A 15967-nucleotide genomic window follows, 5' to 3' on the forward strand; every position below is an offset into this window, starting at 1 on the left:
TGACATAGGGAAGGAGGAGGTGTGGTTGGTTTATAACCACACAAATATAAGGTTATTAAGGTAATTAACCAAAAATAAAACAAAAAACAACCAAGCTAAGCCAAACAAATCAAAAAACACAAAATCATTTCATTCTCATCATCTTGCTCTCGGCTTTTCATCTTTTTCAAGGGCAAGAATTTCAAAAATCAAGTTCCAAGCATTGTTAAATCACAAGGTAATTATCTAAGCTTCCTTGTACATAGATATGGATATGCTATAAGTTTAAGCTCCTAATTCCTTCACAATCTCTTCCAATAAATCAAGGAAGAAGATGGTGAATAGTAACCTTCAAGAAATAACTTTAGTTTTCTTGAATTTTTATGAAAGATTAAGGTTATACAAGCAAGGATCAAGGTTCTTTTAGGCATTCAAAGCTCTTGGGTTGTGTTAGGAAGCTTCAAGGAGGTATAAACAACTCTCACCTTTAACTTATAGTTTGAACTTTGAGTTTTGATGAGTTTATGGATGGATTAATGTATATATAGAAATATCCATGTATGTATAGCAAGATCCATGTATGTTAGATAGTTTGGTTGGATTTGTGGTGATTTTGGATATGAATCTTGGTTAATGGTTAATGAATCTTAAGTTATGGTTAGTAGATCATGTTTGCGGTTGAATAAGTTGGAAAACCTTGAGATTATGGACTGACTTTGCCTTGATATAAGTTGTGTTTGATGTATTGATGATGGTTGGGTGGTTTGTAGTGAATTGGTAAAGAATTGGAGTGGTATAAATATTGGTAATCGCGTAAACATAGCCGTCGTAACGTCCGATTTTCTTTAGACTGTTTTGTGCATAACATTAGGACCCGAGAACCCCCTGCTAGATTATGACCACTGCCATGTTTAGATAGCTCATGTTACGAGCTTCGTTTTGATATGTAGTTCGTTCGATTCCGATGCACGGTTTAGGAGAAACGACCGTTTTAAGTAACGGCGTTTCGCGAACGAAACTTTTCCCCTCGCCTTACTTTGAAACATAGGTTAAAGACCAAAAAGGGTTAATTAATGTATGAAACATTTATGGTAAGTGTGTTAGGCAGTTGGTAAGACACTCGTGAAGGAATCGCATTAAAACTCGTAAAGGTTAAATTATTAAAAATGGTGGAGCCGAGGGTACTCGAGTGACTTAAGAGAATCAGTAAGCGCAAAACAAGCGTTAGAGTCTAAGTTAGTTAAAGTATAGATTTACAAGTGACTTTGGTTTAATTCCAACTTACTTGTTGTTTATAGGTTACCAGACTCGTCCCAAGCCATTCGTAACCCCCCAGTCGCTCAGGCAAGTTTTCTACCCGTTATACTGTTGTTGTGATGAATATATGTATATGCATTATCTTGCGATAGATGCATGTTGGTTAATTAGCAAATGTTGCGATATAGTGAAGCATGCTGATATGGTATATATATGCATGCCTGTTTCGTATTCTTGATTTATATATCTGTTGCTTCAAATGCTTATAGTGCATAATACCTATGCTAGAGATAAGCGGTATTTGAGTTTACCCTTAGTATAGGGGATAAAAGGTGAACATATTTCTAAACCGGGAGTCGATGTTCCCGAGTATAATATATATATTTATATATATATATATATATGGTTATAGTTTTCAAAACTATTAATCGAATAAGATTTATTCGATAACTTTAACTTTATTTTATTATTGAATATTAATTCGAATATTCATTCGAGGGCTTATTACTCCATTTATATTTTTTATTGAATAATATTTGAATATTCATTCGAGGGCTTATGACTCAGTTTATATTATTTAATGAATATTATTTGAATATTCATTTGAGGATCTATGACTCCGATTATTTGCTGAGATATATTCTGTATTTTATTAAAGAATAATGTTTCGATAATCAAACTTATTTTCGATTATTCAAATAAAGATAATACTTTCATATAAGTATATCTTTGGTTATTTAATACTCGTTTCAAGTATAAATTTTAATACTTCTACTTCAATTATTTTTATAAAGATTATTCTTTATGGGAATATTATTTAAATAATAATATTCAGTCATTTTCTAAATATTCTGGGGACTGATTTACTTCATTAAATCAGCTTTACTCCAAACACTCTATAAAGTGTTTTCGAGTCTTCAAAATGATTTTTAAAAGTTAGAGCGGATCCCAAAACTCATTTTTATATTTAAGATCTTCCTTTTTAAGGGGATTTAAATACTCGCTTAAAACCTGAGGGATCCGGCTCTGTGGTGTATTTTATATTCGCAACAAGGTTGCAGTTTTGGTAAATGAATTGATTACTTACCCAACGTTCGGGAAGTAAGTCCATCTATTGAGTCGGCATAAGCAACATGGGCTCAGTGGGCGTCCATGATAGTGTAAGTGGCTCAGTGGGAGTCCATCAAATGCATAAGTGGCTGAGTGGCAGTCCAGCATAGGTCCTAATGCGGCCAGGGTGATGACCAGTGGGGAATTCGTCCATCTACTAGTAGAAAATGTTACTAATGGGTATCTTTGCCTGATCAGCAAGATATCTGGTTTATGCCAAAATTCTTTTCCTTTCCAAAATTCATTGGATGTTTCAAACTCTGTTCATACTTAACATGACAGATGTTTTCAGGAAATGTATAAAGGAAGAAGTATATGTGGATATATATATATATATCAGAACTTAATGAAGTATGTCATAACTTCATTTCCTTTAATAATATTTTAAAGATTGAATCTATTCAAATCTTGTCTTGTAGTCTCATCTATGTGATGAACTTTTGAAACTGATTATAACTTGAACTGTGGTAGTTCAAGTAGTATTTGGGAAAGATGTAAGTATATTCGGGTATCTTGTAACTTCATCTTTTAAACTTATATCTAATTAATAATTGTCTTATGAATGACAAAGATTTTCAGAAAAACGTTGAGACAAGGTTAGATATATGAGATCACCTTGCAACGATATATTTTTATACAGTTATACACTGGGACTTTGTGTATATTATGCATGGAAGAGGACTTCCAATATTTTAAAAAGTATATATGTATATATACTGAATATTTTGCGACTTCATCGCATTAAGATATCAAACTTGGTTCATTTCTTTTGACCAAGACTTTCATGAGTATTATGAGTAGGCTCATATATTGTAAATCATTATACATATTATTTTGGTGGGCTTGCTGCTCACCCTTGCTTTATTTCTTCATCACACAACAACAGTTAGGAAAGATGGCCAGACTCCAGCAGACCCAGCGCAAGCGCGTGGGAAGCGTCCCACGTCTTCCCGTTGATGTTGTAGCTGCTATAGCTGCAGAGGTAGATCTATTGTAGATCAGACCATCTACTTTTGAGAATCAATTATGTATAATTATAACTTGTGGCAGATAATGGCAATTAACTGTAAATTTATCAAGTAATCATTTTGGGTTGTAATAACTTTTAAATTGTGGATTCAAAGACTTGTACTTATTTAAATTTCATCTCTGAGACTATAACGGGTTGTGGTGTGTGTTAGTGTGGGGTCACAGCATAAGGTTATTTATTATTAATTAAGTGAAGTGATATTGTGGAAAGAAAGACCGTGACGACCCGGATCCCCGACCCCGGATCTGGGGGTGTTACAATCTCATTGTTAGTTCTCTAGAAATAACACTACTGCAAGTGGTTTTGAAGCAAGAGTAGTTACTGGAAAGGAAGCAAGAGATAAAACTGGATTGGGAAGTGCTGATGAAAGAAGAGTACACAACACTACCAATGATCCAACTTCCTTGAGTGAACCGGGTATTGGAGCAACTCCTAAGAGATTGAATCAACTGGAATCTGTACAAATGGTTTACCATACCTACTTGAAAGAATACATCATGTTGTATTTCATGACAGATGGTAGGGTTTATCATATAAGACAAAATGCCATTCCATTGAAGTATTTTGAAGAATTGGAGCATGTACTTTTCTTACTTCAAGTGGATGACAGAATAACAGGGACTGCTGCAAACTACTTAAAAGAACAGATTCAGAGACAGAAAAGGCTTTATTCTGTTAAGTCTGACAGCACATATGTTCCAAAGTACATAGATCACAATGGTGATATTGTTGATATGAAGCCTAATACTGCACAGATCAGAACATATCTTGGTATTAAGGGACTTGAATTCAATCTGGAGTCTGACAAAGCTTATGTCATAAGACCAGATCAGGAGTTGAGAAAAGCAAAGATCAATGATCTCAGAGCTGTAATCTTTCAAACTGGTGAAGATACTGCAGAGCTTAAAGATGTCAAAAGGAGAATGATTGATGAACTCAGATATGCTGAGAAATGTTTGTTGAAGAACTATCTCAGAACAACTCCTGACATCAAAGAGATCAGAAAATAATGAAGCCAAGTCGAAGATCTACAACTGCTTAAATTCTGATATTTATACAGACTGAAGTTGTTATCAGAAGTTGAAATTGGTAAAAGCTTTAAGGACTGTAAGTTGTAGTTATCTAGTCTAATTCTCATGCATTTGTACTTAATGTTTTTGACATCATCAAATATCTGTTAAACTTGTATATTATGCTAATTTACAAGTTGGGGGAGATTGTTAGATATATTTGATAATGTCATGGCTAATATGTTTTATGTTTAGCTTTCAGATCTTACTTGAACAGGATAAATCAGTACTTAACTGTTGATCAGTACTTATACTGGAAGTCAGGACTTAAGGATATTAGTACTTATGTTATCAGGAGATAATCATCAGAAGATAGATATCAGAACTTAAGTGCTGAAGGACGATCAAATAAGGACAGTAGCTGATTAAAGGAAAGAAGATCAAGATAAACATAAGAAGAGATATGCATGAAGAAGGAATTCCGTGAAGAATGGAATACTTGGAAGAAAAGATATCTGATTGATATATTTTAGGAAGCAGAATTATATTCTTTATCAATTAGCGATTATCTTGTAACTGCGTAGTATATAAACACAGACATAGGGTTTACACTATAAGTGTTATCATTATTCGAGAAGATTATTCATTGTAACCCTAGCAGCTCTCGTGATATTTGTTCATCACTGAGAGGTAACAGTTTCATACTGTAACAGAGTTTATTGTTTCAATAAAGTTTGTTTTCTGTTACTTAAGTTCTTAAAGTTCGATTTGAGTGTACTATACACTGTATTCACCCCCTCTACAGTGTGTGTGTGACCTAACATTTTGATTAAACTGATTGTATTGACGTTGGTTCCATGAGAAATTTGGGTGATTTTTTCAACCAGGATTGTATGTGGGTGCATATGGATCATTCCTAATATTAGGTTGAAATATGGCATTGACTTGTTGAATTTCATGGAAATTGTCAATCACATGATTAGGAGAACTACATTTTGCACATATAGAAAATTTAGAAGACACATTGTTGGTTAGTAAGGCTTCTAGATATTTAGTGAGTGTAGCTAACTTAGCTTCAGTTGTAATATAATTACCAACTACGTGTAAGCCCTTAAATCTTTCAGGTTCTGAATTAAGTTCCATAGTTGACTCCCAAAACATTATTTTTCAGCTAATTCCTCAAAATATTGCCAAGCTTCTTCCTCATTTTTATCCATAAATTTACCTTGACACATAGACTCTAACAAAGCAGTGGTTTGACTGTCAAAGACTTCATAAAGAATTTTACAAATTCTCCATTTTTCTATACCATATTGAGGACACTTAGACAAAAGCTTTTTAAATCTATCAAAATATTTCCAAAAAGACTCATTTCGATTTTGTTAAAATTGGTTGATTTCATTCCTAAGTCTGTTTACCTTATAGTTTGGAAAATATTTTTTAAGAAAGATAGACACAAATCCCTTTCACGTGGAAATAGAGTTAACGGGTAGATTATACAACCATTATTTAGCCTCTTCTTTTAAAGCAAAGTTAATAAGTCTAATCCTAATGGAGTCTTCACTAAGTTGTTGGAGTTGCAAAGCACACACTTCCTCAAATTCTCGAATGAAAATATATGAATCCTCTCCCTCAACCCCATCAAACCTAGGTAACATGCTAATGTTGTGATGTTTGATTTCAAAATTATTCGCGGTTACTTCATGTATGACTATGCATGAGGATTCAGTAGAACGAGCGGGATAACAACGGTCTTTAAGTGAGACATCGATGACTACAGGTGGAAATTCTACTTCTTTTCATTCAATTTTAGTGGGTGAAGAGAACTCGAGTTGCCTTACTACTTTAGGAGATGAAAGGTTAGAGTGTCTTATTAATCTAGATGAATGGACTCGAACCCAATTACTTTGCATATAAGACAAGTAAACACGTAGCAGACAAGAGCTATAAGTAAACACCTAAGAAAAATTGGAAAATCAAAAAGAAAATCTTAGATCTAGGGGTAATCCTAAAAAAATCTAGACAACTCCTAACTTATGGACCACCAAAAAGTCTATAAATTTAGATTTATTCAAACCGATTGGCCAGGTAAGCGGGGGCACTTCCTTGTAAATAAGGTGCTAAATTAGAGATTCGCTTGCCTAGTCACCAATCCAAATTGGTCAGGTAAGTGATACACTTTCCTTGTCACCAAAAGTTCGAATAATTCCAAATTTACTTCCTCTTTTAGGTACCTTCCTAACTGAGCTCGAAATCCTAGGGGCTAACGTCTACTTAATTTTATTAAGGTAGGTGAATGCAAGATGAAGGAATTAGTGATTTGCGGGCCAAGAAAAGGGTGATGAAATCCCTCACATTATCTTGTAATGGGGGGGAGGCGCCCTTAAGATTGATTAGATGATGTAATACATAAAAAACGAGATAATAAACACTTATGGATGCACTACACTACGTGTATTATACTAAATTGCACATACCTTTTTCCTCCGGCACTCGCCGCAATTATATAAGATGGAAAACAATAAATACAATAAGAAAAGCTAGATGATGTGATCCTATGTGACATAATGAATGATGCAACAAATTTGTTTTTGATAATTAATAACTACTTTTTTTATCAAATATTTTTTTTTGGATTTTTCAATATTAAAAGTTAGAAAAAAAATTGAGTGGTGATACAGAATACCGAAAAGTGCTTTCAAAAATTTCAAAAGAGACGGTGATGCGGTATAGCGATCTTCTTGTCATAGGTTTCCTCCGCTTCACGATTCCCTAAAAAATAAAGAGAAAAAAAAACTAGTCCGAAGAATTAAATATTAAGGAGTGAAAGTTAACAATAGTCATCGGCAGCGGCACCAAAAACTTGATGTGTAAAAATAATAAGAACTGCAAGCGCGCAGTGTTTAGTTGTAGCAATTACAGGCCGATGACTACGAATTTTTAAAATCCTAATTATTTAAATAAGGAGGACCAGACAAATATATTTGAGATGAGATTGAATAAACCTAATTAGCAAATATATTAGATAATATAAAAAAACCTGGGAATTTGAATCCGTTAATCAATTACAATTAATATCAGCTCATCATAATATCAATTCTCTTTTTTCACAAAAATAACGTATATTAGTTAACGAGACAAACATATACTATTAAACTTGTTATCTAACAATAACTCGTCAAAACTTCAGGGAGCAAGTATAGGCTATGAGAAATAAATCCGGTAACAATAATATATCAAAATCACTTCGTTAATCAAACAATTAAGCACCAAGAAAATCACGAGAATCAAATAATAGAAATGAGAAGATATCAAAGTAATTTAATTAACTTCATCTTCATCCCAGGGAACAAATTTAGCTACACATAATAAAAAGATGAGCAAAGCAAATAACTAACAAAATTCTAGCTCTAGATTGGTGTTCTAGGTATTGGGTTTCTTGTGTGTTTTAAAATACAAGAGGGGGACCCGTATATGGGGAAAATATTAGGGGTTTGGGCATTTGATTACAAGTAGGATTCTAAAAGTATTTCATTTTATTCCTTTTTCTTCTCCAATAAGTATTTTATTAATCTTCCAATTCCTTTGACTTAATAATAGTCCACCTCCTTCCTTATTTGCACCTTTTCCAACTCAAATTCTGATTTTATTATTTTTCCTACAAAAAAAAATAAAACCGTTTATTTATTAATAAAATTGCGAAAATGGACATAAAATAAGTATTAAAAAGATGCTAAATATAGACCTATCAACTTCTACTCGAATTCATCTGTCGGTATGTGTAGAGCTAATGGACCAATAACCAAAATCATTACCAAGCGTAGAAGATACATTTTGTTCGTTTAATGTCAGTTGATGTGATTGAGCAGTAAGCTACTGGGATGTTGTGAGTGATCTGGGGTGTTTGGTATTGAATGGGATGTGTGTTGCGATGTTGTTGTCTTGATTGAACATGTGATTGTTCTTGTGATAGAGCTGGTCTGCTTCCGGTATGACTCCTAAACTCAAGCACTTCCTTATTTTTTTAAAATTAATTAATATATGAACTTTAATTCCATGATTTTTATTATGCACTAATCCATAATATTGTATATAACTACAATGCATGGTTAAATTATAATTTTTTTTATGTATGCGTACTACTTGTAATCAAATACAGTATATCAAACAATTTTAGATGCTGATTAATAATATATTTAATTTTTCTGAATAATATTTTCTGAACGATTAAAATTTAAAATTGTCAAATACCTTAGGGGTCATTTGTCAAATCTGAATAATATTTTCTGAACGATTAAAATTTCTGAATGATTAGGTATCTGAATTCTGAATAAATATTATTGTTTGATAAATTAGTTATTAAAATATCTGAATATATTTAATTTTTAATTTTACTTTTATTAATAAATATTATTGTTTGAAAAAATAATATTACCCTCTATTTGGATGATATTCTATTAATTATTAATATCCTATTAATTATTAAAAATTTGTGAAAGAGACCAATTACATAACCAAAAAGTTAGTAAGACCAAGATCATTTTGTTAAAAAATCCCTAAGTAATCATATGCATATTTCTATCTCGACAATGGCTTATATCTTTTGTCAAAAATTAAAACAAACTGTTGTTTTGCATGTATACATGTATTTAAAAACTAATGATGTGCATTGATTTATTAAAAATAAATGCAAATGCATGCACCAGCATGGGTCATACAGTACAATGCTTACATACTGGAGTTAACTCTCACCATTGTTAAATTCTTAACGCTTAAGCTGGAGTTTTTCATATTAGGGATTAAGAAGATTTTTAACCATTAAGAAGATATAAAGAAGGTCCAAACAATCTTAATGAATAAAACAGAACTATTAAGAAGGATTAAGAAGGATTAAGGCGAAAACAAATGGGTGGTAAAACTAACAAATAACACCAGCCAGAAACCTAAGGCCTAAACAATCAACCACTTTCACGGGATAAATCCGAAAAATACCAAGCTTGAGATAGAGGGAAAAAACAAATCTTATTAAGATTTTTTAATATGAAATAATTCATCAATTACTTGTTTGTTGTTACGATGTTCTGATCTGGAATCTGCTTTCCTGATTGAGTTTGAATTGCATTTTCCATATTTATATGTTACGCGCTCTGTAGATTGGGCTGGTTATGTGTAGACTTGTGTAGCATGTGCACTATTTTCATGGTTATGGTTAAGCATGACAACGGTAAGATATTTCAATTATTTTATTGCATTTTGATCATTAAAATTCCAAACATTTTTCATCTGAACCTTTGAATTATTCTTTTATATATCTGACCTTTAACTATAATTTTTTTACATTATTACATTTTATTAAAATTAATTTACATTTTTTATTAATTTAAGAATTTAAGAATATTTAAAATATTTTTGAATAAAAAAAAACAAAAATACGAGAAAATTATTATTTTTAAAAGTTGAGTATAATATATTGTCCAAAAAATTTAGAATAATATTAATAGATAAAATAATTATCAAAGACCTACTCAATATCTTTCAAAAAGTTAATAATATTGTAGTATTCATAATAAATTTAATTCGAATTAACTTTTCAAGATTTTTGATGATATTAAAGGCCAATAAATTTTATTTATGTAATTCCTAATTTTTGTTTTGATTTTTTCTCAAAAAAATTGGAAAAATTGTAGAATTTTGTTTTTAGTTTTTCCTCGGGGTACATTTTATCAATTTTTGCAGTAGTTATAATTTCATTTTCAATTAGTCTTATTATTTTGGAAAAATCATATGTTATATAGAACTTTTATTTTTTACAATTTAAAAAAAATTCGTTTTGAGTGTTGAAAAATTAAATAAAGGTATTTTTTAACAAAAAGGTTCAACTGTATAATTTTTATATAATTTTTATAGCTTAGGGAAAAAGATATAAAACTAATCGATGAAGAGTGTAAATGAAAAATATGTTATACCCGAAAGATCAAATTGTAATTAAATATTATCAGATTAATATATTTTTCTTGATATTTAACGTTGGACGAAAAGAGGAAGAGGTAGAAAGTTGACAGCCTAAAAAAATCTTGAATGTAAGGTATAATTGTCCTGTCCTTTAACCGTGCTCCTCAATTGTTCCATTTCTTAATTACGGCGGTTTCCCCCTGATTGTCATTCTCATTTCTTAATTATATATATCATCAAAATGTTCCAAAACCAGCCAAGTCCAAGTAGAGATCTAACTATAGACTTATATAACTATAGACTTATATATCATCAATGTTCCAAAACCAGCTAAATCCAAGTAGAGATCCAATTATAGACAACATACAATGTCAACTCCTTTCGTCACCCTTTCTAGTATCTTCGATCCAATAGTTGTGTAATTATAAATTATGCAACTCCGAATACTTTATTATTGGGGGAGGAACGTCTTTAATTTAACATTATTTTAAACATCTGCATGGGGTACATACCATTATATATGGAAACATTTCAACTATAAGTAGATCTTGTCAAAGAAAAACTATACGTAGATTAAATTATAGAAAGTAAAGTCGCGAGTGGTCCCTCAAAATAATGTCAATAATTCATACCCTCAGTTTGTGCTCAATTTTGTTTTCACAATATAACATACAGAACAACAATCTGAACAAAATCAATATAGATGAAAAAGAAACTTTCTATTTATGTTGACAATTAACAAGTAACCGAATTACATTAAACTGTTGACGTATAAATTATCTGGGAATTCAAACTTCATCATACTGCTAAGACTATAACCTTCCCTTTCTTCTTCACCTATGGTACTTGTGCTATTGATATGCCTTGGACTTGAAATTGGCGTTGATACATTCGTCAAGCTGATCATGTTGTTGCTGCCATTTGACTGGAAATCAGAGGTCTCCGACATTAGATGATCGATGTTAAACGATTGATCTGACCGGTAATAGCTGTAGTTTTGCAAGTCTACATAGTTACTGTTGGCCATTTCATTACATTGCCAATTATTTAGTTGGAAATTACTGATGAGTTGAGGTTCCATAGGTTGAGCATCATTTGAAAATAATGGAACACAATTCTGAAAATCTTTAACTTGGTGATCAGGTTGCATTAATGGTGGCATAAATTGGCTATTTGTGACTTGATCATGGGTAGAATGAAGATTGTTTTCTTGAACATTTTTTTGAAGGAAGTTTTGATTTTCGCGGTGTTGGGACGAAGGAAAAAGAGAAGCGGCTAGCCTTAAAAGCTCAGGGTTAACTAGGGTTTGGACACCTAACAACCTTGAAATGTTCATTTGAGATGATGAATTGTAAGGAGATGGAGTTAACATAGAGGAAAGATCAAGAAGATCAAGACGAGGATTGTGAGTGACCGGATCAATTCCCATTCGAAGAAGCCTTTTCCTAATATGCGTGTTCCAGTAGTTCTTGATTTCATTGTCAGTTCTTCCTGGCAAGCGAGCTGCAATTGTCGACCACCTAATTAAGTACCAAACAGATCAGGCCTCGGTTACAAATCATTATCTTTTTTGCCAAACTACAAAATTTATAGTTTGATATATATTTGAGCTTACTTGTTTCCCAAAACACTGTGTAGTTGAATAATGGCTTCTTCTTCTTCTAAAGAAAATCGACCCCTTTTAATATCCGGCCTCAAATAGTTAGTCCAACGAAGCCGACAGCTCTTTCCACACCTTTCAAGCCCTATATTTTCATGATCACGTTAAAGAACATACATGATGTGTTTTATATTTTCGTGTCGTGTCTTTTACAAAAAATAATATCCGTTATAATTTAAAAACGTACCAGCATTCTTGGGAAGTGTCCTCCAGTTGCCATATCCATGTTCTCGAATGTAATCAACTAATTTTTGATCTTCTTCAGTAGTCCATGGCCCTTTCTTGAGTCCATTTTTATCACAACAAGGTGATCTTCCCATACCTTAAAAATTTATGATAAACAGAGAGTGAGAGTCTTAATTGGAAGATAAAAGACAATTAAGTAGAGATCGAAGATGTAGGTCCGTATAAGAAGCCAGTACGTACAATATATATAGACGAGTGCGAGCGTTAGAAGAAATAAAGAAGAAAGGGAAAGTCAAAGAGATTTGGTGCCGTCCCTTTGTTTTATCAGGATCACTGTGGCTACGTGTCCCTTATCTTTGTGTCTTGAAAAGAATAATATTATTGACAACAAATTTAAAGTGTTAATTCGAGATATATACTTCAAGTATCACCTTCCGTGGCGCCAAGGGTATTAGCTTTCTGTCTAGTTATTTACTGGATACAACAGAGATTAGCTGTCGATGATGTTTTCGTGCCACGTATACCTTTTGCATGATGCATTGATGCTGATTTGCTTTCTGTCTAGTTATTTACTTTAATCCATTGTTACATCTTCATCATTCACGGGTACGTATCTCAGTTCCATTAAGCTTGTCATAATATGAATTTCCTATTTTGCTGGCATGTAATTTGGATTTTTATTGCTGGCATGTATAGCTTTGAACTGATGTTCATTATTTTTGTAAAGTTGGACTAAATGCGATTATAACATGATCACGAGTAATGAGGAACTAAATTAAAGGGCCAGCAATAATAGAGTTTTGTGTTTGCCGAATTATATGGGAGCATTTATTGTAAAATATGGCGCGTCAAGGTCTCCAATCCTCTTTCTTATCTCATACATACTCTTATAAGAGAACGCGATCTCAAGCATTTTGTTTATCGTCAAATATTGGGTATTTATATTCTTTATTAATAAGTAAAACAATGTATAATTTGGTGCTAAAAGTACCAAAGTATCAAATTTGGTACTTACCTGATATAAGTCGACTTCTATTCTTAATAAACTTTATTTTTAACACAAAACGACTTATATTCTTTGTAAATTTTATTTTCTTTTTAGTTATTGTTCATCCAATCGTATTTTTTTCGACAACTAGGTAATATTAAATAAACTATATTGCAAAAGCTAAGTATAAGATTATTATCAAATTATATTAATTACTATTAAATTATCAAAAGAACAAATACTTGGTTCATAAGATAGAAATACAATTCGTTTCACAAAAATAAAACTAATTTGTTAGATTTCTATATCAAGTAAAACAATGCAAAATTAGAATTATAGTGAAAAATTTCATAACCGATTCGATTCTTTTTAACCACATAACTATTTTTTACAGATACTAATTTAATATTGATATTAATATATTAATTATTTTAATTCGTGTTTTGCACGGATTATGAATAATTCTCTACAGATATTAATTCGATATTTTTAGTCTCGGACCCGTGCGTCGCACGGGTTATCAACTATCTATATTAATAAGAAAATCATGTTTATGCCCTAAATCTTGGTACTCACTAAAAAATTATACAATTATTTTTAAAATTTTATGTAATAAAATCTCAACCGACAAAAATTAACTTTTACACTCTATAAATTTTATTTCCCTTCAATTTTAATTTGTTGCTGAACATCCAAGCGTCAGTTTACTTTAAAATAATTGTATTAGTAAGTTAACATGTCAGATTTATTTAAGTAAATAATTAGGTGCATGCATAACTAGAACTATACGTTAAAATTTTAGAGTTACACTTAACTTGTACTTTTTAAACTACATATTTTAACAACATTTTATATATTATATTTAGATCTGTATTTTGCACGAATTATGAGTTTCAGTTTTATGCAATTAATAATGTGATACTATTATTTTTCCGAGAATAAAATTAAATCTCCCTTTTAAATTCATGTATTTTAACTTGTCCCAGTTAAATTGACCAGTTAAATTTTATATATTTTAACTGTAATTTATAGTATTATATAATTTAGAAAAAATATAATACATTTAATCTATTTTAAAATAAAATTTCAAATTTTTAATGTAATAAATAAATAAATTTTATTATTAATTAAAAATTAATCAATTTGACTCCTAAAAAATAAAATGGACCAGAAACGTGTCTGCTTTGATAAAATTTCAATTTATTTAAATGAACTATGCTCCCAAGTAAGAGTCCGGAGAAAAAAGAAGATAATAGGAGTTAGAGTCCAGAGAAAAAAAAAAGATAGCGGAACAAAAAAAATTAAGATCTTATTTCTTAATTGTACTCCCAAGTTCCCAAGTTTTACAAGAAGAAAAAAGAAAAAATTAAATGAATTTTTTTTAGAATAAAATTCCCCAAAATTTTATCATAATAAAAATAGGATGATTAGGAGAGCAGACCTCACATACATTTTGAGATAGATTTCCTTCATTTCATATTTTTCAAAAAATCTTCTCAATCTTCATCAAAAATTTCGGTAACATGTCAAAGAAAATTATTTGTTTCTTTTTTCATAGATTATTTTTTCTACCCATCTCCTTTTTCATATAAAACTAGGGACCACAACATCAAGTTGATAGAGTTCTACCACTTTGCAATTTAGTCCATAATATGTAATTGTACCTTTTTTTTTGACGTTATATGTAGTTGTACTTGGAAACAGGAAACATAGCGAAATCATCACTTATACAAAATTTGAATACTGATTTGTTGTGAAGCAAATGTTACAAGTTCAAACGTAACGACTTTAGACAGTGATAATAAATGATTGACACGGACCTACATTAATGTTAACAACTTGGACCGATGCAGTGCTAAATGCTAATAGGACTGATTTGTGATAATTTTTATTGCATGATACAGTAGTTTGCATACTAACAGTACGATTTGGCTAGTTTATTCTTGGTTTTTTAATTCATGCCATTCAAAGTTTGGCGAGTTTTGGGTAAATTTATCTAGGGTTTGGCTGCTGGTCTCCAATGATTTGCGTACACGTTGAGCGGGAGCTATACATACAACCATTCATCAAAGTCCAATGATCATTTCATGATAAAGGTATAAAATTGTTGAGATTTTTCAATTAGTTTTTCTAAAAATATTTCTAATTTTAAATATACTATATATAATAATCATCATATATTACAAATTTACAATCCACTTCTGAAATTAGTAATTATCAAATAAAATAAATATATAAATAAAAATTACCTAACAGTTTGCTCCAAGTGTTTATCGTTTTGATATCAGTTTCATCTTTAATTTAGAAAAATGTTAAATTCCGAAGAATTGTCTTTGAAATGAATCTTAAATAATAAGTTGTCATTATATCATTAGGTAATAATTCATAAATATGAAATTACATAGATACGAGTCTTATTAATAACAAACCATCACATATCATTTGGGAACGAATTTGAAATTTATTTCTGGTTCATATTATTGCTCCTTTAATTTAATATTTAATACTTTCTTCGGATGACAATGTGAAGTTCATGCATTTACATTTTCAACGGCCTTGACATTCTGGTTATTTCTGTGGTCAAATGTTATCCCATTAATCCATGCAAGATTTGTCCACAAAGTAGTTAAAATAGAAGTCACCTCCATGGCTACAAGAAGTAAAGCCATGGCCAATTTAATCTTAATTAGGATCTTAACAACCTATATATAATATAATACTAATTTATTACTTAAGCATTCGACCATAATCTTTGGATTATGTTCCCGTGTCTCATATCATGAAGCACCAATTAC

General features: G+C 31.0%; 1 protein-coding gene across 2 annotated transcripts; it reads right to left on the bottom strand.

Moving 5' to 3' along the window:
- Positions 1 to 10949: 10949 nt before the first annotated feature.
- On the bottom strand, positions 10950 to 12531 carry LOC141670626 (transcription factor MYB102-like). 2 transcript variants are annotated; one of them, XM_074476567.1, is made up of 4 exons: positions 12425 to 12531; positions 12186 to 12320; positions 11954 to 12083; positions 10950 to 11858 (listed from the first exon to the last, which is right to left on the bottom strand). In XM_074476567.1, the coding sequence occupies exons 2-4, from the start codon at positions 12316 to 12318 to the stop codon at positions 11090 to 11092; spliced, it is 1032 nt and encodes a 343-aa protein (XP_074332668.1). In that variant the 5' UTR covers positions 12319 to 12320; positions 12425 to 12531; the 3' UTR covers positions 10950 to 11089. The 2 variants fall into 2 exon arrangements, with proteins under 2 accessions (XP_074332668.1, XP_074332667.1); XM_074476566.1 differs by lacking the exon at positions 12425 to 12531 and having other exon boundaries at positions 12186 to 12407.
- Between the last annotated feature and the right edge of the window lie 3436 nt (positions 12532 to 15967).

The sequence above is a fragment of the Apium graveolens genome, chromosome 7 (assembly GCF_009905375.1).
Source record: "Apium graveolens cultivar Ventura chromosome 7, ASM990537v1, whole genome shotgun sequence".
Taxonomy (NCBI): Eukaryota; Viridiplantae; Streptophyta; class Magnoliopsida; order Apiales; family Apiaceae; genus Apium; species Apium graveolens.